The sequence below is a fragment of the Pan paniscus genome, chromosome 2 (assembly GCF_029289425.2).
Source record: "Pan paniscus chromosome 2, NHGRI_mPanPan1-v2.0_pri, whole genome shotgun sequence".
In the NCBI taxonomy this organism is placed as follows: domain Eukaryota; kingdom Metazoa; phylum Chordata; class Mammalia; order Primates; family Hominidae; genus Pan; species Pan paniscus.
The window spans coordinates 16,570,262-16,594,226 of NC_085926.1; the positions used below are offsets into that span (position 1 = coordinate 16,570,262).

The 23,965-nt window shown below is 37.0% G+C and overlaps 1 protein-coding gene across 1 annotated transcript; it reads right to left on the reverse strand.

The window, feature by feature from the left end:
* Window positions 1-320: 320 nt before the first annotated feature.
* On the reverse strand, window positions 321-22,165 carry DAZL (deleted in azoospermia like). Its single transcript, XM_003826191.5, has 11 exons — window positions 21,818-22,165; window positions 15,022-15,168; window positions 14,657-14,748; window positions 14,066-14,117; window positions 13,562-13,625; window positions 13,324-13,463; window positions 11,886-11,957; window positions 11,103-11,153; window positions 10,224-10,337; window positions 8,621-8,719; window positions 321-5,278 (listed from the first exon to the last, which is right to left on the reverse strand). The coding sequence occupies exons 1-11, from the start codon at window positions 21,818-21,820 to the stop codon at window positions 5,225-5,227; spliced, it is 888 nt and encodes a 295-aa protein (XP_003826239.1). The 5' UTR covers window positions 21,821-22,165; the 3' UTR covers window positions 321-5,224.
* Between the last annotated feature and the right edge of the window lie 1,800 nt (window positions 22,166-23,965).

The following is a 23,965-nucleotide window of genomic DNA, read 5'->3' on the forward strand; positions in this document are numbered from 1 at the left end:
TCATTATTATTCTTGCTTAAAGATACATTAGTTAATTCCACGGCAGGAAAAGGAGCAATGACAGGCCATACTTTTCTGAAAACCATGGGTAATAGTGTTTGTAAAATTTGTCAAGTAGGTCAAGGGCATAGTTCTTCACTCCAGGAGGCAAGCACAGTGTCTCTGTCTCCATGATATCCACTCTGACCCCTCCCACTCGAGCCTAGTCCCTCACCCTTGGCTTGCCTGCACTTGGCCTTGCAATCCAGCTTTGCCTCTGTAATCACTCTCTCCTATCACTCATTTCCGGCCAAAAGTCTTGGTTTTCAGACTTTTCATTCAATCCATTTCAGCCCATTCATGAGTCACTCTTGCCTATGGACAACCGGCACTCCCGGGCACAGGCTTGGCAGGGGAAGATGAATTCAGTGAATCAAGCCAACGAAATCCTTTATGAAAGTCATAATGGACCTGACAGGGCTGTTTCTATCCTAAATCCAGGGGTAGCTTGAGATGATATAATGAGAGATCCTCATCTGAGGCAGTATTTCTCAAAGTATGTGTTACAGTGATCAGAATCACCTGGGGCACATGTTAAAAATGCAGATCACTGGGCCCATCCAGAGCATTAGAATAGGAGCATCTGAGAATGGGGCCCAGGATTTGGCAACTCTGAAAAACACCCCTGATGATAGTTCTGATACTCTTTGATTTCCCTGTAAAATTGGCATCGAGGAAACCTGCCCTATCAAATATTGGGCTGATCTAATCTAATCATGGATACAACTTTGGATGGTGAGCATATGGGTTTTTTGTCAGACACATCACCAACCAGAATAAGCAGCAACCAAGTCATGTTCAGAAAAAAAAAGTGCAGAGTCAAGCTTTTCTCATATAGCGGGTGTACTACTTAAATACTGTTCAGATTTTACTCAGTGAAGCCACACCAACACTAGGTAGGGGATCAGCATAGATAAAAACAAAGAGAAAATGTTCTCTGCATTTTAAATTACCTGTCTCCATTCTTACTGGCCCAGTCAGATTTATGGAGGTTGTGGAGGAGGTGGGGAGAATCATATCAAAATTTTTAAACAAAGGTACAAGGGCAGAGGGGACATGTCCACTTAAACAGCCGGCCTGGCCGTATTAGTATCAACTCTGCCTTTCTTCTATAGTAGAGTTTCATTAAGATTGAGCCAGAATGGTGTGTCTCTATCCATTTTATTTTGGGCAAAGACAATAGATGTGATTAGAGCCTTAGTATACTTTTGCTAGATTTTTTTCTGTAAAAAAGAACTAATGAAGGATTATAAAACCTCCAACTTTCCAAAGTGCTTGAAATGTTACTATTCCTTCAAATTTATAAACAGCTTTCATGACCTGAATATCCCAGTCAGGCAAGCATTTGTTCTACTGTTAAAGACCTGGTGAACTGGTATCTTTAAGTTTTATATGTGGGAAAACGCACATTCCTGGCATGCAGCCTTAATGGAGGTGCACATAAGATACAAAGCCTTGCCTTGGGAAAATGAACTAGAGACTCAACTAGAAAACTTTGTTTCAGACCAGTTAAAAATGTAAAATATAGCTACCATAGAGTTTAATTGTACAGTGGTAGTTTCAGTTTCTGTACCAGGAGACAATTTTTTTGCATTTTCTTGGGATTGGCCCACAGCTACAGCCATATTGGACAGATGTTTTTAACTCTAAATGCAATGTAGAATTACCTATCATTTCTTTGCTATGCAGATTGAATATTTTGCATGAGCATTCAAAAACGCCTGTTTATAGTCTGAACTTCTTATGTCTATTGTTTTCTACTACCAAATATACTGTCTACAGATGGAAAACTCAGTCTTTGATGGGTGGTGAGGAATTGCTCACAACCATCAGTTACACACAGAGAGACATACTACACATAATGTTGGGAAGGGTTACACAGTTATCAAAATATGTACAGGAGCAATCCTCATCTAGAAGAAAGTGTTTCAGGGATTCCAAATGATCATACTACTCAACAGCTGGCCCTATTTGCAAGACTTGGTCAATGGAAAATACTGCTGCTTTTCTCTCCCTTATGTTTCCCCACCTTCTCTATTGCCATCTTTGTGAAAGCAGAGTGGCACATTGCCTTATAGTTGCTGCTCCTTATTACCCTCAATTGACAGCAATGAAAGCAGGCAAGGCGATTAAGCAATGTGGCAGCCCATTGTTGAGTTTATCTTTAAAGACAGCCAAGAGAATTTTAGTGAAGAAGGGCCAGAGGTGCTTTACAACTAGAGGGAACCGCCGTGGAGTATTAATTTTTAAAAGTCAATGACTTCCTTGCAAGATGGGTACTATCAATTTTGAAGTTATTCTGAATTAAAGGTAATCTGATTTTAGAAAAAGAAAAAACAAACATGCAGAATACACTTATGGAGGTGACCAATCTTTTTAGAGTTGCTTGATTTTGCCATAACTTGAACTTTTTACAAGAAAGTGCTGAACAGTACTTTTCAATTCCAAAGATTTGATTTTTGTGTTAAGAATTTAATACTAAACCACAAACATGCTTGAGATAACAAGCTGGTGTAAAGCAACTATCTTAAGGCGTATGTAAGTCTAGTTTTGGGGTCTGAAAATACCATAAACTCACTCAGCTTGCGCTATAACCAAATATTCTGGATAATGGTTGGTATATACGTAACCATAGATATACGCATATATAGACACACATATGTATACATATATACACATATACACATTTAAGAATTACTAATTTTTAGCCTATTATTAGACATTAAACATCACAATTTAATCTTTGGTGATGCAGAAAGCACTGTTTGGTATCCTGCAGAACCTTGGAGTCAACTTTCTGGTTATGAATCAGTAAGCTTACTAACTGATGAAATATAGCAGTGTCTGAGGGGAAAATTTCCTCTCCACTGGGCTCAGCTTATAGAATTGGGAGTACTAGAACTACAGCTCGAAGAGGTAGTAGTAAGTACTGATTTTTTTGATTGCATCCGTAAGAAGTACATGCAATACAAAAAATTTAAGCTCTATTAGGCAACCGCAATACCCCGAAATAAAAGGTCTAGAGATTAGGCCCAAAGCGTACAGTAGACAAAATGTTTCATAGGGTCCAAATTGAGAGGGACCTTAGCCATGAGATAGCAGAGTCAGATGTGTTCATCAGCATTCCTACTCGGCACTGCTGTTCATGCATCTCTTAAATTTCTCTTTGTACCTGAATTTGCTTTTATGACCTAACTCTGCCAGATCAGTAAATTGAACTTTATACTTTTGCATTTTAAGAATCTAAATCTTGTTACACAGTTGCCACCCAACTCCCCACCATTTTAGATTATTACATCAGAATGCTAAAAACACTTTTGAAGAAAAAAAGTTTATTTTTATTCATGTATGCAAAGACAGTATCAGCAATAGGCAGAAGCATATTTCTAAGTTTAGAATTAATTTTCCATTTTGAAAGGTTCAGGACTTTATCTTTTTTACCCTTACTCTTTTAAATGCTTCACTCCAACAAAGACAAAAATTTATTCCCTTACTTTTCCTTAAGGTCATATTGGAATAATTAGAAGTAGCTCTTTAGAATATAGATATCATTTATAGTAAGCTGGAGATTTAATCACAGAATGATATGTGTCAGAATGTTATAGCACCAAAAAAACTACAAATCATTTTTAAATGGACAAATTCATAGTGCTTTCAATTTCCGAGGTGTAATAAAGCCCTCTTGGGAATTCTAAAGTTAAAAGACTCTCTCCTTCAGATTCAGAATGAAAATTTTAAGGAATTATAGACCCTAGGGGGCACTAGTAATATGGCTCATAGTAACTACATTAAGTTAGAGTTTCTACGTTTTAGGGAAGAAGTCATTGAAAGAAGGGCCAGAAAGCCGCTTTAAACTCATGTCCATGGCAGATCAAATGGTACTGATACAACTTTTTCCCTTAGAAAGGTATTATATCCCATTGCTACCGTTCCAGGGTTTGGCCCTTGAACTGCTCTGCTCATACAGCTACTTTCATTCTTTATATCACCAGTTCTAGGAGCAAACCTCCTCAAAGACTAGTGACAAAGGCTGGAAACGAAAGACTGTGGGTATAGCAAAAGGGCTCTGGTGCTCTAGTTGTTTGTCACAATGTAAAATGAAGACACCAGCTAATCTAGAAACAATTGCTAACTTTTAACTCTAGCACATTCTTAAGATATACTTATTAAACAACTTTTGTGGTTTAGAAATAACCGAAACTAACTACTTTGACTCTTCTGGACATATTTTACTTTACAAAAGGAAATATAACAGACTAAATCTATTTATAGCAAGTAACTAATATTTCAATGTTTTTATAAAAACAATTCCCTTCAGATACTCTGATTAAGCTCTAAGTGACATAAAAAAGTTGCAGCATTCTTTAATACCAACATTTTGCACAATTTGACATACAGCCAAGTTTAGCATTTCAAAGAAAAAAGTTTTTACAAAAAAGAAGAATGGTGACTCATTGAGAAGCTTATGTACCTAGTAAAGTTTAGTTTGTCTTGGATTCTTTTAAAAATTAGGCCCAGAATTTTAGTTATCCTAATTACTATCCTAATCAAATAGGATATATATGTGTGGATTCTAGATAAAAGATAAAATATTTTGAATAAACATATGACCCACTGATTGGACTGTTTGCTTTGAATCTGTTTTGCTGGGTTTAGATAAGAAGACTTCAATAAAGCTAACTATATATTGAGTTCCACTGATTAAAAATGCAGTTTTAAAAATTTTGCTTTTGTGGTAAATTTCTAGAGAAATCATAAATGCAAAGCTCAATACTGTAAATACTGTACTGTTCACAGGTACTTGTTGGAGAAGTGAAATGTTTGTATTCAGACCAACAAAATTCTGACCTTTCAAAATAGGTTTTTAAAAACATTTTTTTGAAAATCAGTATTTGCTTTTAAACACTTAAAATGCCAATTTTTAAAAAATCCTTGCAGATAAATCTTAGAATCTTTCAGTCTCAATTATTTTTTTACTTTCAACTATATTTCAACACAGAACCAGTTTCTAAATAAACATCTAATGAAGAACAGTTTAAGATAAAACTAGAGAGTCTAATAATACAACTTATACACAAAGTTTGAGTGTGATTTACCAAAATTCAGAATTTCTATAATAGTGGAAACCTTTTAGCTTAATACTCAAAACCAGCAACTTCCCATGTAACTAGATAAGCCAGGAGGATCAAACAGATTTAAGCATTGCCCGACTTCTTCTAAAGTGATGCACTCGTTTATCCTGGAAAAGATAGAAAGAGTCCTTTTACTTTACTGAAAATTTCTGATTACTACTATAGATCTGAAAGTTGTCAAAAACTTAAACCATTTGTTTTGGGTTTAAACATTATAAATAATGAGAAAAAAGATTATTCTTTTTGAGAAGCATTCTTGAACACTGGGATAACATATATACCAGGATGGCTAGTTTTATTAAACAGTTTAGTTAAAAAAGAAATCAATTAAAAAAAAAGAAATCCCAGTAAACTCAGAAATAACAGGACTTAGACTCAATATCATTTTATGTACCTCTTAATTAATAATTTTGCAGTAATGTCCCAAAGACAGCTGGTAGAAAATGTAATTCTAAAAAATACTGTTTTCACTGACTGAACTGCATCTAATAGGAACCACGGCTTGTGAACAACAGCTCTCCAATCTGAAATTTCATGTTTTTAGGTTAAAAGATGTAAGTTTTGGCATTTAAAGACATATCATTAACCTGTGAAGATGTATTATTCTTTAGAAAGCAAGAGAAAAATTTAAAATACATGCAAAACTTTCTTTTCACTCTATGTTGCCTACAGATGTGCAGAGAGAAAAAAGTGAGAGGCCTTAAAAGGAGAAATGGGACTAAGCAAATGAGTAATAACATAATAGCATTTTATTTTCTACAAAGTTAACTGTGCCCTTTTCCTAGGACCTCAGTTTCACTGTCATATAAATAAAAGTGGCTTCTGGAAGTTACCTAATCTGTCAAAAGAGTGATATCCTATTTAAGTTAAAATCTAGAAAACTGGTCACCAACATGTATCTTCACAGGTCACGCAGGAAACAAGATTATGAAGGGACTACAGAATCAAGACAATGAAGAGTGGAATTAGCTATGGAAATAGTAAATACATTCAAAAATACCTCATGCATTCAAATTCAATACAACAACATGCAGTCAATCAAAATAGGTCTAGATGTCAGACAACTGCAGGATGCCAACTTCGGATTCCTCTCCCAAACAAGCAGAAAACTCTGGGAGTTTAAAGGGAGTCTTTTGTCTAATACCAGGTGAGAACTCAAGTTTCAAAACTCCTTCTGGGCTAGGCATGGTGGCTCACGCCTGTAATCCCAGCACTTTGGAAGGCTGAGGTAGGAGGATCACTTGAGCCCAGGAGTTCAAGACCAGCCAGGGGCAATATAGTAAGATTCTGTCTCTTAAAAAAAAAAAAAAATCTTTTTAACTAGCCAAGTGTAGCGGTGCATGTCTGTAGTCCTAACTATTTGGGAGGCTGAGGCAGAAGGATCCCTTGCGTCAGGAGTTTGAGGTTGTAGTAAGCTGTGATTGTTACACTGCACTCCAGCCTAGGTGACTGAATGAGGTCACCTCAAAAAAACAAAAAACCACAGAAGACTATCTTCTGCTTTGAAAATCACTTAAGTACTACTGTAGACACCTATGTAATCGTCAGAACTTTGGGCAAAGTAAGCTGATGTACAATTCCAGTTCCTTCTTTTCTAAATTATACTATCTATGTAGAATGAAGCAACAAGAGAACAAATGTCAACTTTAAGTATCTTTACTCCCTGTTGCGAAGATGTTAAGAACTTAATTCTGCTATATGGCTCTACTCTTCTACATTATACAGGAGATCCGTAATAATAACCCCTTAAAAAGGCTTAAGCTTCATCCTATATCCATTCACAGATGAAAAAAAAGCTAGTCTACTTTCTGTTTTAAGACACAAAGTGATGGTTAAACATTTCCTTTTGAATGTAAAGTGTGTAGCCAGTTTTGACAAATTCTGGCAGTTCCACTGAAGGTTAAATATGACTTAGCAATTCCATTCCCAAGTATATACGCAAGAGAAATAAGAACATATGTCCACGTAATAACTTGTACATGAATGTTCACAGCATTATTTCTAATAGTTAAAAAGAGGAAATAATCCCAATGTCTTTAACAGATGAATGGATAAACAGAATGAATAATAGCCACAAATAAAAAGAAATGAAGTTCTGATACGTGCTAGAATATTGATGAACCTTGAAAATATTATGCTGAGTGAAAACACCGGTCACAAAAGGCCACATTGTGTATGATTCCATATACATGAAATGTCCAGGACAGGAAAATCCTTAGAGAAAGTAAGTAAATTAATGGTTGCCTAGGGCTGCACAGGATGGGGGAAAATAGCAGGTGACTGCTAAGGTAGGGGGGTGATTTTTGAGGTGATTTAAGTATTCTAAAATTGATTGTGGTCATGGTTACACAACTTTGAATATATGAAAAACCAGTGAAATGCAAACTTTAAATAGGTAAATTGTATTACTGGTATCTCAATTATATATTTCAATAAACCTATTATTTAAAAAACATCTTCCCTTTACTAACCGTAATATTTCTCTCCCATTGGACTGACCAAGTTAGTTCTTTTTCCTATTCATAGACTTAGAACTACAGGGACCCAGAAACCTTTAGTCCTGTACCTTCTCATTTTAGACTTGTAAAAACTGGAGTCTTAATAAGACTTATCTATCCAACATGGATAGACGGTGGGATCAGAAATCAGATTTTTCTGGAATTCAACTACCCACATTCTCTTCCACTTTACCAACTCTGTCTGAATCAACCTCCAATTCTTTCTACTCAACATTTTACTGCTTCACTTTACCCCTTTTCTCCCTTTACACTGTTCAGGTATATCTTCTGAGTAAACCATTTCTTTTCTTCCCTATAGTCCAATATACATGTTTTTTTTTTTTTTTTTGAGACAACGTCTCACTCTGTTGCCCAGGCTGGAGTACAGTGGCACAATCATGGCTCAATGCAGACTCAACTTCCCAGGCTCAAGCAATCTTCCTACCTCAGCCTCCCTCTGGAGTAGCTGGGACTACAGACGTGCACCACCACAACTGGCTAAGTTTTGTATTTTTTGTAGAGATGGGGTTTTGCCATGTTGCCCAGGGTGGTCTCGAACTCCTGAGCTCAAGCAATCCACCCATCTCAGCCCCCAAAAGTGCTGGGATTACAGGCGTGAGCCACTGCACCCAGCCAAGATCTGCTTTCTGTATCTAAAATTTTCTTTTACTATTTGGTCAAGCCAGTCAACTAACTCTTCTCTAGTTAACCCTTTCAATTACAAATTTCTGCTGAAGGATTCTTCCCTAAAGATAACTACATTATATCAAGGTTCAGCAGCAGAAAATATACTGCCAGGTAAAACCCACTCTGGTTTACTGAGTTATAGTCAAATGCCAACAGTTAATTAAATGCTCTAAGAAATCTCAAAATACATATACCACAAGGAAAACAGATACTTTAAAGCTAACAAGTGTGCTTTTTAATTGTGCATAACTGTTATATTCATACCTTGAAGTAGTCATCTTGAGTAACAACAGAGTTTCTCAGTCTGTTCTCTGGATTAAACAGACAAGATACCACCGTTTGTATGCCTCGGTCCACAGATTTCTGAAACACAGAAGTTTTCAGTAATGTAAAGACGACTCTTTCACTCACTCTTAGTAAGGGTTTTTTTTTTTGATAGTTTAATGAACATATTACTTTATTTCTAAAGAAATGCAAAAAATGCTAAGAGACTGGGAGTGGTGGCTCACGCCTGTAATCCCAGCACTTTAGGAGGCCAAGGCAGGAGGATTCCTGCCTCCTCCTGAGGTTGCTAATTCAAGACCAGCCTGGCCAATATGGTGAAACCCTGTCTCTACTAAAAAAATACAAATATCAGCTGGGCATAGTGGCGGGTGCCTGTAATCCCAGCTACTCAGGAGGCTGAGGCAGGGAGAATTGCTTGAATCCAGGAGGTGGAAATTGCAGTGAGCCAAGATCACACCACTGCACTCCAGCCTGGGCAACACAGCGAGACTGTGTCTTGGGAAAAAAAAAAAAAAGAAATTCATAAAAATGTGATTCATAATTCTTACCACGTATCACTCAATATGCAAGTTTTCTGACAATCAAAGATTTTAGAACCTTAGTGATAGAATACTGGTTTAAAAAGCTGAATTTGTTAAATCCCTAAGTGAACTCCAATGTTTCAAGAAAAAATACTCAGGACAAAACCTGACAATTACACTGTAAGCTATTTTAATATTTATTCGCATTTTAAAATCGAGTATCAAATCAAGGAATTTACACTCCAATGGGACTTCAGTGTTATACATATTACCAACACGTCAACTACTTCCACACTCCCGCTCATTTAAGAGAACATATGTGATTCAAGAGTGATAGTATTATTATGGAAATTTGCTCTAATGATAAAAAGAAGAAAGAACCCTGCCTAATTCAATATTTGAATAATTATTACTGACTTCACCACTGTTGGGAACTACTGCCATATATAATGTTACAGAGAGAATGCCGTAAGTAATGTGTTTCACTGTTTAAGTAAATATCAAAATTATAAAAGAAAAGGTACATGTAATTCGTACCAATTCCTCTTTTGAAGAGTAGAATTCTTGAGGAAACTTCCCATAACATTCTGCTAAATCCTATTAATATAGTATTTATTGAAGTATGGTTTTTAAAAATTAGTGGAGGAATATAGGAAAGGACTGCTGAATCAGAAACTTTATGTATACATTGAAAATTTGGGCTATCTGAAATTTCACCAACCTTTACATTAACTGCTGAATATTAGTCAATTATTTAAGATCTATAATTTATGGCTCCTATCTTGCCCAGGGTGGTCTCGAACTCCTGAGCTCAAGCAATCCACCCATCTCAGCCCCTAAAAGTGCTGGGATTACAGGCGTGAGCCACTGCACCCAGCCAAGATCTGCTTTCTGTATCTAAAATTTTCTTTTACTATTTGGTCAAGCCAGTCAACTAACTCTTCTCTAGTTAACCCTTTCAATTACAGATTTCTGCTGAAGGATGATTGCTTCTCAAAAAATCATTATTAAAACTAGAAAAAATAAATATGAAATATATATAAACAAAATTAGATGTTTGCCTTTTGTGGGCCATTTCCAGAGGGTGGAGTAGCTTCATGAACTGAACATTCATTTGGCACAACTTCAGCTCCTGGATCAACTTCATTACAGTGGTAGTTAACAGCTGAATAAGCCTATATTAAAAATAATGAAAGTGTAATTAAACAGATATACAGATACGTTTAAAAGCCATTTATTCTTCAACAAGCTGAGCTGGTATCAAAAGTTCCAATGTAGGTTGTGTTGAAATTCAATTATATTATTTCAAAAACTTTGTTTTAAATGAACAGTTGAAATACAGTAAGGCAGCCTTCTGTTTTAAAATGTCTTTAAGGCATCAACATAATCAGAAGTAGAAGAACTCTAAGAAACTAATGTAGTAAGGGAGTGTTCGAGAATTTTAACACTTATTATATCCTTCAAATTTCCAATCCTGATGAAAGACAGCAGCTTGGGGTGTTTTAGACGTAATACTCTTGTTTTATTCCTATTTTTATTTAACAGTAATTAACAGCAAAACATTTCTGTTCCTCTTCAACAGTTTTTTTTATGGCTGGTAAAGCCAGAGGCAGAGTCTAGGCAGATACATGCTAATTCTAAAGCCACATTAATACTACCTTTCCTGAATTATATAGTCTATCAACAAGTAACTGAACACTTATCATTATGTGGACCAGCCATTGCTTAAGCACACAAAAACCTGAGAGAAGAAGGCACTGTTGCTCCCATGGGAGTCTCTAACTGGGTTAAAAAGAAAGTAACAAAATGTAACACATTAATATAAAAAACTATTTAAAAATATAGGCATATATGACATGGAAAACAATCAAGAAATATAGTTAAACACAAAAAAATACTTTAAAATAACAGGAATTATATGTTTGGCTAATTCACTTTACCGGAGGTACAACATAGCTCCTTTGCTCCCCAACAGGCCACTGTGGTGGCATCTTAAAAAAAAAAAAAAGGAAACCAAAATTATTCAAATATTCCTACACATTTTCAAAAACACATGAGATACACAATATTGAAGTACTTATCATGCTGGCTCCTTTGTTGTTATAATAAAAGAAACAGAATGAAAAAAAAAGTACTTTATGTTTCTAATCCCTGATGTTCTTGTTACTTCCATACATAAAACCTCACCTTTTTCCCAGTTTTCTGGAGTTGGCATTGTGCAAATCTCAGAGATATTAGTTCCTTGAATTTATTACCATAGACATGATTATGGGTCATAGATACAGTCATATCTATGTAAAGAGACTCAAAGAATTACTATCATGAAGCAGTCAGCTAAAATAAAAATACAATTTGAATTCTGTGCTCTAAGAATTGGATAATTTTATTTCACTCTATCTCCCTAAAAAAACTGATGAAAGTCCGTCTGGCTGTTTTGGCTATTTGACAGCAAAGATGAAAAAATACATGCCGAAATACAAAAGGGGACACCGAATCTCATAAAACTGTTGTAGAGAAAAGTTACTGCTAAGTATATCCCTGTCAAAATATTATTCCATTACTTCTAAATAATAAAGAGGTCTTAATTCTAGACTAATTTTTTTCTTAAATTTTAGGTACATTTCACTAGTTTAAAATGACAAACCATTCAGACAATTTGTATAAACAAGTTAAAGGCCTCAATAAAATCTGAAAGTAAATCATTTTACTCCCTTTTAAATTACCTGATAATTATATACAGGCAACTGATATCCAGTGATGACCTGAACTGGTGAATTTGGGTAAGTAGGATATGCCTGAAAATCAAGTTTACAGAAAGAATGAATAATATAAAACATTTTTTAAAATTAGAAAGAAATATTATTCCCAATATAACAAAAATATGAAAACTTTAAAAATATTTTTCCTATATACAACAATGCAGAATTCTAAATGAATGACTGACTTTATGAAGAAAGAAATATTCTCCGTCAAGTGTTACCCTTTGGGTGGGGAGGGGGAACAGACAAATGACAAAAGAAGTGACTATTTCAACAGGCAAAGTTTATCTTATTTATACTGTGTACTTATTCCCACCCAGAAGTTATTTTTTATACTGGTGATAAGGCTCTATTCAGACAGACTTCAATGTAAGTTAAATTAATACATTTGCTATTTCTTTGTCAAAATACTTCTAGACAGTTTAGTGTTTGACAATATTATACGGTAATATGTAGTCCTCCTACAGATGCTATGGCTTTTTCTGTACTTCATTTCGAAGAACTAAGGGCTGTATATAATCCAAAACTGGAAAAGAGACAGTATAATGTCTTATATTTTTCAATAAATAGCTACTGATTGAAAACATATAGGTGGCAGCATACACGAATACACCCAGATGCAGTAATGACTCACAGTAAATGTTAGAAACAAGTAGGGCTTTTTTTTTTCTAGCCATTGTTCAGAGAAGGAGAAAGAAGAAGAGGTATACCCTACATATTTCAAGTACATGGAAAATGTCAATGAATGAAAGACACTGAAGAACTATTTCACTCCTATTTTGCTACTTTATTTTCCAGCAAAGACAATGTCTTTTAAACTAAATCGTTAAGTAAAATGAACTAAGAAGAAAATGTTATTTACCACCAATAAGTGATAGTATGTCAAATCCTACTTTAAATATCAAAGTAACCAAGATCAGAGAAATTATATGCCAGAAACTCACAGGATTTACATAGTAAAACACATCAGAAATCTACCCATTCCAGAACCAGAATATATCCAGAAGTCAGCAATTTATATGAGGAGGCATCTGGAAATCATTGCAAATAATAGCTAGATGATTTGCTAACCTTAGAGAAGAATATACTAGACAGACACATAACGATAGCTGCTTTCAAATGCTTTAGGAACTAGTTATATGGGGGGGGGAAAGGAAGAGATTTCTTCATGTGTCTACAGAGGTCATTTCTAAGATAAAGACAAAGTATACAGAAGATCTTTAGCTCATATAAAGAACAACACTAAGAATAAGAAATTTCTAACAAAAGTAATAAATTTCCCATCACTCAAAGTATTCAAACAGGGATGCCATTACCACTTACTACGGAAATTGGATGTAATTCCACAGAAGGTACGATGACTACAATAAACAAGAGAATAGGAACGTTAAGCAATTCTTACCTGAACATACTGAGTTATAGGATTCATCGTGGTTGTGGGCTGCATATAAGTTTCAGTGTTTGGATTAGTCCAGACATTCTGAAACTGTGGTGGAGGAGGATGATTAAAAACCAAAGGACGTGGCTGCACATGATAAGCACCTTTTTAAAAAGCAAAAAGAAAAGGCCTATTTTTAGTTCTTTGAAAAGCTACACAATTTCTTTTATGTTTGAAAAGAACAATTTCTTTTTGTACTCACATAAATTTTGTTTCCTGATTGCAGGGCCCAGCTTCAGCTTTTTACCATGGAAATTTATCTGTGACTGAAAATAAAACAGTAACAAAACTAGAATCAATTTTCAAGTCTTTACTTCCAAGACTTGGGTGAACACCTAAAGTCTTCTAAAATTCCTATTATCATAGAAGATCAGTGATAAAACTACACACCAAATTAAAATTTGTCATCATGAAGCTACCTTACCCTTATTTCTCTAATCAGTGTCAAGAGGCATCAAGTGAAAGTTGATCAAAAACTTTTCATCACCCTGCCCTGTCTCCAACCCTTCCTGTCTGTAGTTCATGAACCTAGGTGCCCAGTCAAAAATAAACAGGTTCTAACAAGTTATGTGAGATTCCTCTAAGTTTGGATTTTTTTGACCAGAAAGTGTATCGTCTTCCAAATTTTACACAAGACTGAGTATATCACTTGACACTAAACATTTTATCAATGAAACAAATGAGATTTTTCTATTAGATTACTTACTTCTACTATCTTCTGCACATCCACGTCATTAAAAAATGAAACAAATCCATAGCTATAAAGGCAGATAAATGAAGTATAAAATCACCATCATACAGTCATGGTTCAGAACTTCTACTATATATGGAAGTGATCATGACTAAAATATGAATAATATACTATGCTAAATATTTAAGATGTACATGATAGATCCTCTACAAATACTGCTTTTTCTTCATCTGAACTATGTCAAAATGTGCTAAGATTAGGGTAGTGTGAAAACTTTATTAACAAAGAATTCATATCCATGAACCGGAATTTAACTTACTATCTAAGACAAGGTGGTTAAAATTTAAGATACTGTGCAATGTATGAAGAAAACAATTCTTTGAGAAAACTGATTAATTCATTTGTATGAAATAAAGATTGAAGATATTCAAAAACAAACATTAGAAAAATGATTAAATAAAAGAGCTGGCAACAAACTTTTATCCTCTACATGAAAGAAATTAACACAGCAACAAATTTATATAAGTGTCAGAATACCAATTTTGAAGTCTTCTCTGATACTCTATACGTGGCTAGAGTTCAGATATTTTTGATAAAATTACTCACCCTTTGGACACACCAGTTCGATCAGTGATTATCTTCACTTCTTTCACTGAACCATATCTAGCAAAGAAGCTTCTAATCTCAGTTTCATCCATCTATGGAAAAGAATTGAACTTCAAGAGTAAAAATTCAGCATTCAAAAATTTTAATTTTACTAAAAGAAGGTTCGATGATGTGACAATTTCTCCCCCATTTATCCCCAAATGACCAGTAGCTCTTTGTCAAAGATATTTTCAGCACCTATGGGTCAAATGTAAAACCAATTCTAAACCTCCATGAAGTACAAAAAAACCTTAAGTTTGTAACAGGGCCCAAATCCCATTATTCATAATGCATTTCAAGGTAAAAATGAGGTATGAATACAATACCCTAACATCAATTCCTCCAACAAAAACAGTGTTTGGCATGATTTTGCCTTCTGGTAAAATATAGCCTTGGCTGGTTGCAGCTGATGAGGACTGGGTGCTGGCCTCTCTGGAGATGGTTGAGTTTGGAGTTTCAGGATTTGCAGTAGACTGTAATTTGCAAAGTAGACATCATAATTAGATACACAGGAAAAACCTATACATAATGTGAAATATAATTTTTGTATTTTAAGTATAAAATATTTTATATAAATTACTTTCATTCTAAGTTAGTTCAGGCTCAGGATTTAAACTTACCAGAGTAGATCAGCATGGAATTTTAACAAAAGGATATAGTACTTTTTTTTTTTTTTTTTGAGACAGAGTCTCGCCCTTGTCACCCAGGCTGGAGTGCAATGGCGTGATCTCGGCTCACTGCAACCTCTGTCTCCCAGGTTCAAGCGATTCTCCTGCCTCAGCCTCCTGAGTAGCTGGGATTACATGCGCCCGACACCACGCCTGGCTAATTTTGTATTTTTAGTAGAGATGGGGTTTCTCCATGTTGGCCAGGCTGGTCTCGAACTCCCGACCTCAGGTGATCTGCCCGCCTTGGCCTCCCAAAGTGCTGGGATTACAGGCCTGAGCTACCACGCGCAGCCAGGATACAGTACTTTCTTAAACCCAGTATTGCTCATTACCGAGTCTTGCACAATGCTGTGGAAGAATACTTAGTATTTGTGAAAATACTATGTGAATTACTTAAAAAAAAACAAACCCAAAATTGGAAAGTTCAGATTTGTAAAAATCAAAATTAAAATCATCCTGTTCTATATTCATAAACAACTTTTCATTTTACTGAGTACACTAATAAAAAGGATGACAAATCTTAAAAAAAAAAACTCCAAAAAGTCACATCAAAAAGAAAATAAGCCTCAAAGTTTTAAACCAATTTGTCCTGCTTCGCCTTTTTCACCAAAATTAACATGAATTTTTACAATTTTAACGCTCTCTGTGTTAATATGCCTGCTTTACTTTGGAAATGGATCATGGAAACATTATTTGCTCACATGTCACAGCTCCTTCTAAAAAAAGGATTATAATCCTCTTCCCTAATGCTAGGGTGTTCAAATCATTTTTTGAAATAACATTTTTCTTCCTGAGTAACACCAAATCAGTCCCACTGATAATTCTAATTTTCACAGTAGGCAGATATAAATGATACCATCTTTATTTTCAGATAAAGAAACACATACATATAACTCATTTTTTCTGGATTTTGATCAGAACTGTCTTTATTCTTTCCGCAGTAGACTCTAAGGCTAATGTAAAATTTTCTGAAGTAGAATTTGTAAGTAATATATATGTCGGAGAAGCAATATAGCAGAGTGAAACAAACATTAATTTAGTCAGGAGATCTAGGTTTATGTCCCTTACAGGTAAGCGGTTACAAGCCACTTACTTGCCAGCTGTGTATCTCTGGGCAAATTGCTTTGAGAAGGAAATGAGATAACATCTGTGAATTCATTTTGTAAAGTATAAAGTGGTATATCAATATAAGTTAGTGTCCTGTTATTTGAATTTATTTTCAGATTTTTTTTCAAGTTTCTTTTTTGGCTTTACTATTTTAGCTGACTTATCTTGAAGATACTTTTAATTAAGAACGAATTGAAACATCAGGAAACTATGAAACATCATTAATTTAAAAATCATTGGTGAAGTGCCTGTTGACTACAAAAGGTAACTACAAAAGGCTGCAAAAAGAGAAAGCTATTACACATATACCTGTCTGAAAGAAAACAAGACAAAAGAAAGCAACAGTTATCTTTTTGAAAAGCACAGTAATTTTATAGGAATTAATAAGAAAGTAGAGTTCCTGCTTTGTTAATTAGATGCTAGAAGTTACTGATTCTACACAGCTTTACTAGAGATGAAATCTAAATTGTCAAATCAACTAAAGCTGAGTTTATTGCTTTTCTCTATTCGTTTGTGCTTATACTTGCTATTTTGGGTTTGTAAATAATTCCTAATTCTTTCTTTTAATAGTGGTATTTCATGACAATGATGTGGAAGAAAAATTTAAAAACTATTTCTAAAGTTTTTCCTTTCTAAAAATGTCTTACATTGTTTTTCTAAATGACATTAAGCTGCGTATCTTGAACTATTAGGAACCTGATTAGATTTCCCCCCTACAGACAATTTACCAATCCCTTCTCAGTTCATTCAGAAATCCCAAACAGAATAAAACAAAACAAAATAAATTCTGAAATTCTTGCAGTTTTTTCTCCTTTTCAATTCCCCCTTGATTTGTGGATGAACTTTGGATATGTTTTTCTTTGATAAACAAGCTATATATATACAGTATTGTCTCTGCATCACAGTGTTTGGATGTATTTTAATTTAGAAGTGTAACATCTGGCAGAAAACTGTGTCAGATTATAAGAGGTTATGATAATGCATTGATTCTCAACTGGGGAAGATTTTTGAGCCCTGGGGGCATTTAACAACGTTTAGAGATTGTTTGTCACAACTGAGGTGTATTCCTGGCATCTGATGGGCTGAAGGCCAGGAATACTACTGCACATCCTACAATGCAAAGAAAGCTTCCTACAACAAGGAACTATTTGGTCCAAAATTTGAATAGGGTGTGGTTAAGAAACCTTGTGACAGTGCCACAGGAATTGAGGAGGAAAATTATTGTTTGGGAAGAACCTGATTTCCATTGTTCAGTAAAGCAAGTCTTTTCAGGACCTCAGTTTCCTTGCTTGAAAATGAATGGTTGGAAAAGATCTCTGGTGTCTCTTCTAATTCTCATACCCTATACAAGAGTAAAACGGATACTTGGCGACTACAGTAGTTTGGTAAAGAGGAAAAGAGGCATTTGATATTATAGGAAGTCTGACTTTGGCTTGGATCTTACAAACTGGCTGCCTGCTTAACTGGAATCGTAAATATAAAATTCATTGGATCACTTTAATAGCGTAATAACATCTTAAATTAAGGAGGCACCATCATGTCCTAGTTCTCAGCCAGCAGGTGGCGCTCAAAGCTAACAAAGTAAGCAATGTACTTCATTTTTACCACGGCTTGATTAGCAGGGATTGTTAAATTCCTACTGTATCTATACATAATTATAATGTATATATAAAAATCCACAATCAATAGACAACCTTTGGTGAAACCGTGGCCAAAAATATAAATGAATGCTTAGGATAAGCAAAAGCTTAATTTTAAAGAAAGTACCATCGTAACTGTCAATAGCATCCTGAAAACAAACTGCATTAAAGAAGTAATTTTCTTAATCATACCTTCAAGTGAGTTGGTGAATTTTGAAATGAGAAATGTTGGAATAGTAAACAGGGGTGAGCTTCAAGACCATCATATACACAACTCTCATTGTTATTTATAGCAAACATATTCCTTGTTATATTTGGACAACCAAGTGACAAAGACAGCTAAAAGCTGGAAAAAATTATTTAAACTCCTGGGATGTCAGCTTCTTTCACAGTATTATCTAATTCAATTACTATGTGAACATGAAAGCAAACTGAGATTTATATAAACTGACCAGGAAAAAGGCTATAATTTGTAGTTATCAAAGTTACATTCACACCAATTGGAAGGAACGAATAAAGAGAATGCTAAAATTAAGAAAATACGACATGAAAATCAGAATCAAAACTTTAAGTAAATCCAAGAGTAGATTCTTGGGGAGTTGGGGATGGGGAGGATGAAATTCAAGCAATAAACAATCCTGGCAAAACTAAGCAAGAAAAGGCAAGAAAGCAAAAGGATATATGAGACCTGAGAAATGGGTTATGACCACAGATTATAAAACAATGCTATGCATAAACTCTATAGAAATAAATTTGGAAATCAACGACATGACAAACTTGTAGAGAAATTTAAATTTTTACAAAACAATCTTGAGAAAGAACACCTAATGATACCTGGCTCAGTTTCCGTGGGAGTTTTTTCAACTTGTAAAGAAATAGATAACTTGGGTGTATGTTTGTGTCAGAGAGAGGTGCACATACACACCAGACACCAGAAATAAAGATAGAAAACACAGAAGAAGAGATTAAAAAATTCAAACACTTTTCTTCAATTTTCAAAGAGGAAAAAAGTATTTCTCAACGCATTTTACAAAGCTAACAGCATATAAGAAACAAAGCCTCATCAAGATGAGCCATCCCTGCCCTCAACACAAATGCAAAATTCCAGCAGTATATAAAGAATATAGTTTATATTGGAAATGCAAGAATACTTCACAGGATATTGTTACTTTAACTCACCATTGAAAAAGCATTTGATAAAATACAGCATTCATTTTTAAGTTATCTAAATATCCAAGTAAAACAGAAATAGAGACATCTTATTTTCTATCAATCTAATTCTACCCTATCATTAAGCTTAAAGTGAAATACTAGAGTCATCTCCATTGAAATTAGGAATAAGGTAAGGGCACCTCCTTATTACTATGTATTTTTTTCCACTATGTATGACAAAGGTGAACATTAATACAGTCTTTATGAATCAATAAAAATAAAAATAAAAAGGAAGTTTAAAAAGCTAATGATCGATCAACTTCATTGATGATTTTAAAAAGTGCACATCAACATAGTAAAATATTTTCCAGCTATTAGGTTGACAATTCAAAAAATCCTAATACCTTTCATTGGAAAGGGTGTGGAAAAGAGATCACTCTACACACCATCAGTGGGAAAATACTGATACATGCTTTACACCAAGAGTAGCTTGGAAAAGATGTATCATAATTTGATAGGCGAGGATACTCATCACTATACTAATGAGGGGTGTAACTTAAAATTGTTACCAAAGGGGCAAAGCTACCAAAGGGGCAAAGCGCTTTCACCCAGCAATTCCACTTACAGCAATTCATCTCAAGGAATTAATAATACAAGCATGCCAAGGTATTTACACAAGAATATTCATAGCATTTTTTTTTTTCTGAGACTGAGCCTCCCCCCTTTGTTGCCTAGGCTGGAGTGCAGTGGCACGATCTTAGCTCACTGCAACCTGCCTCCCAGGTTCAAGTGATTCTCCTGCCTCAGCCTCCCGAGTAGCTGGGATTACAAGTGCGCACCACCACGCCTGGCAAATTTTTCTGTTTTTAGTAGCGATGGGGTTTCGTCATATTAGCCAGGCTGGTCTCGAACTCCTGACCTCAAGTGATCCACCCGCCTCAGCCTCCTAAAGAGATTGATTACAGGCGTGAGCCACCGCGCCCAGACAATGATAGTATTGTTTTAATATTGAAAAAGTATTCATCATAAGCGAATTCGGTAAAATAACGGTATAATTTTTAACATATACTGAAAATTAAAATTATCTTCAGAATAATGCCCACATCAATTGAAAGATGCAAGTTGTAAAATAGTATTATGCAGCACGGTGTAACTCTTGTAAAAGTTGGCCCATCTACATGCAATACATGCATAAAAATAATCTAGAAGGTCATACATGTACAAAAATTTAACGGTTATAAGTGTTGGGATTAAGATGGATTGCTATTTTCTTACAGCGATTGTTTTCAAATGAGTAAACATGCTACTTTTATAATCAGAAAAATAATCCAATGAAACAATTCCGATTTAACTCTAAAAATGAAAAGTGTTATCATAAATAATTACTTATAACTCAAGGTGATTACTTTTTATTAGCATGGATAACTATATGTTGCACAATTACACATAATAGGTGTTTATTTTTATTTTAATGTTTATACATGGTAATATAAACTGTGTATAAATTTCCTCCCTGAAGAGACAGAATTATCAATGCAGACACACACACAGCATGTAATACGCGCGTTCGTGACTCAGTGGTTGGTCTGCGTGTTCAGAGCTGCATCTTGTGGTGGCGCTGAAGCAACGCTAGGCATTTACCAAACTCACAAAAACGCACACCCAACGCTATCTACCAAATGGACATTTTGTTAAAGGATCCTGGTTTATCGAGAGGCGAGAGGGAAAAAACTGTACCCAGAATTTAAAAATTCTAAAATTCTTCATGGTAACTACTGAAACCAACCTCGTGCGGCAAAGATGGCGTCAGGCGAGCTTTTCTGTCTGTCGCCGCCACACGAGGGAGCCGCCATCAGCAAGTCCCCAGCAGCTGACAGGCGCGAGGGGACCAGAGGCACTTCCGGCCCAGCCCCCTCAGCTACAGGGCCATGCCTTCAGGACGCCCCACACCCCACGCTGAGGCCCCCACGAACCCCGCCCACCCCACCAAGTACAGGGACCAGGAGGGAACCACTTCCTAAGGAAGCTCCCGCCCTCGAAGTTTAAGAAGCCAAGTCCCTCAGCAGGCCCGCCGCCATCTTGCGGAGCCACGGGGAGAGCGCGCCAGAAATGAGGCCGGCGGGGCGGAGGCGCGTGGGAGTGGGGGAGGGGCGGAGGCGCGTGGGAGTGGGGGAGCGCGTGGGAGTGGGGGCGGGGTGGGGCAGTCGGGGGTGGGGAACCCGCACCCCAAACCTCTGCCAGTAGAGAACCCGAACCGGGAAATGGGTGCCTCAAGAAGGCCGTGGCCCTTGCACGCGGCCGGCGAGGCAGCGCGTCCTCGGGGCCCACCCCCACCTTGCCGCCCTTGGCGTCCCGCGCCTGCCTCTCTGTGTAGGCCGCGCCACTGCCAGGCCGCCTCTCCCCACTCTGTGGGCCATGGCTGTGGTGCGTCCAGGCAGGTGCCCCCCAAACAGGAAAGCCGAGGATGACTTCACTTTCCGACCCTGCAGAGCCGAGTTTCACCCACGAGTGAAGACTCCGCCAGCCTTGGCCCTCGGGCCTCTCCCTCAACTCACCATGATGGCGGCAGGCAGCAGTTCCCGACCGGCTCGAGGAGGAGCAGAGGCTGTGCTTGGCGCACCACTTCTGGGGCTGCTGTGAGGTCCGCTGGAACCCGCTGCGCGGCTTCGAGTGGTCAAAGGAGCCAAAGATGAAGAGAAAAGGAAAACCAAGAGCGGGTGACAAGGCTGAGGAGCCCCGAAAGGTGGACCGTCAGGCTGAGGAGCGCAGGCGGACTGAGGCGTGGTCCGCGGGGCTCAGGGAGGTGGCTCCTGCGCCGGGTATCGGGGCGCGTGGTACCGGCCTCAGCCAATGGGTGGCAGCGCCCCCGCCCCCTGCGTGGGGGGGCTGCGGGGGACGACGGCGCCCACGCGGCGGGGGCGTAGGGTACGCAGGGTACGCAGCGCATGTGCGCAGGTCCGGTGCCTCAGTCCCAGGAAGGCGCCGCACTCACATAGACCCAGAGACACACACATCACCCCCAAAACACCCTTGAAATAAGTATGCATACTGAAATGTATGGTATAGTTTACAAAAATGATAATCTAATGTGTCTAGGCTGCAGTTTCCAAATGGCTTCTCTAAGGCACAGGGTTAGCGCCATCACTTTTAGCTTCACACTCACCCCAAAATCTTTTTTAAATGCCTACAGAAATAAATCGAAGCAAGTCTGTGGAAAACAGAAGGAGACATCAACAGGCCAGAAACTTGGACTCCTTTCTGTTAAGTTTGAGATAGAAGGGGTTGGATGGGAGGAAATGCCAGTTTGACATTCAGGATGTTTGTTCTTTCAAGAAATAGTTACCGAGTGCCTGTGATTACCAGGTACAGCGGATGCAGGAGTGAACAGAATAACAGAACATGTCTTTGCTCAGGGATCTTACATTTTAATGGGAGAATTCACCTTCCAGGCCTTACAGGAAGGCGCTAGGCCTGCCTAGAGAATTCTAGAACATTCTTAAGGTCAGAGTACGGGCGTAGAGCAGGAGCCAGCTGTGCGCCAGTTGGTGGAGCCAATCACGTAACTTTGGGAAGCACTGCTGCACCTTAGCTATACACACAGGGCTAAGTAGCTATGACCTTTATCCACAAACTTCACCTCTGTACTGACGGAAAGCATTAAAATGTTACTTTTTGAGCTGGCAAAACGGTGGACTTCTATAACGTGAGCAGTATCTCATTACTAACACCTAGTAATGCGGGATTTAAAAAAAACGTTTTATTTTCAATATGCAGCTAAACCCATAAGAAAAGAAGGGAAATTCCAAGTACCAAAAATAAACTGAAAACCAGAGCAATGACTTACTCAACTGATTCTTCTCCTGCCCGGGATATGGGGGGCTGGGCTGTAGGGCAGCCAGTCATACTAGTTTGCCCAGGACTTACATGATTTTAGCACTGAGAAATTCCTACGTCCCTAAGGAAACCAGAAGGATTGGTCATCCTAGGTGTGGGCAAAGTGTTGTTACTCTCTGTAACTTGAGATCTGGATGTTTAGTGGTAGGAGGTAAGGGCTCAGGGTGGGAGCTGGAACTGAGTACTCTGCAAAACGCCATTGTCCCTAAAATCCTTAGGAAAAGGATGGAGTAGGGAAAATGTGAAACACCCATGGCGAGCAGATGAGGAGGCTTGTCCCATCTCTGGATGAAGAAAATATGTATTTAACTCTGATTAAATTTCAAAACCCTAGACCTGCATTTCATCAAACTTTGGAGTTTAAATCTATAATATATTATTGGAATCCCCAAGCCAAGAAATGGATCCTCCTACACCATCACCCTCTCTCCTGCCTTAAGAGATCCTAGACATGGGGCATCTAGAATGCCTGGCAGAAGCAAACATAAAACCGACTTGAATGAATGCTTCTGCAACCTAGGCTGAAAGTGATTCTGATAAGAAAATGACCCTTTAATGAAAAGCTCACAATAAAAAATTATACAATACTACTTACCTTGAATAAGAATGGCATACGAAAAAGAAAGTTAAAATGTCAAAAACTAACAGAAGCAGCTTCTTTTGCATTGTGTATACATGGTTTTTTTTTCTTTTTCTCACAGTTTTTTTCCTCAACTTATTTGGAGTAATGCTCGCGCTCTGGCTCTCTCTCTCTCTCTATATATATGTGTGTGTGTATATATGTGTGTGTATATATAAAATATTAATTA

What these genes read in the sequence shown, in the direction of transcription:
- DAZL (XM_003826191.5), bottom strand. An exon ending in TTGGAGGAATTGATGTTAGG is followed by an intron (nt 14,749 to 15,021) that starts GTATTGTATTCA and finishes TCTTTTCCATAG; the next exon opens with ATGGATGAAACTGAGATTAG. An exon ending in GGAGCTATGTTGTACCTCCG is followed by an intron (nt 10,338 to 11,102) that starts GTAAAGTGAATT and finishes TTTTTAATATAG; the next exon opens with GCTTATTCAGCTGTTAACTA.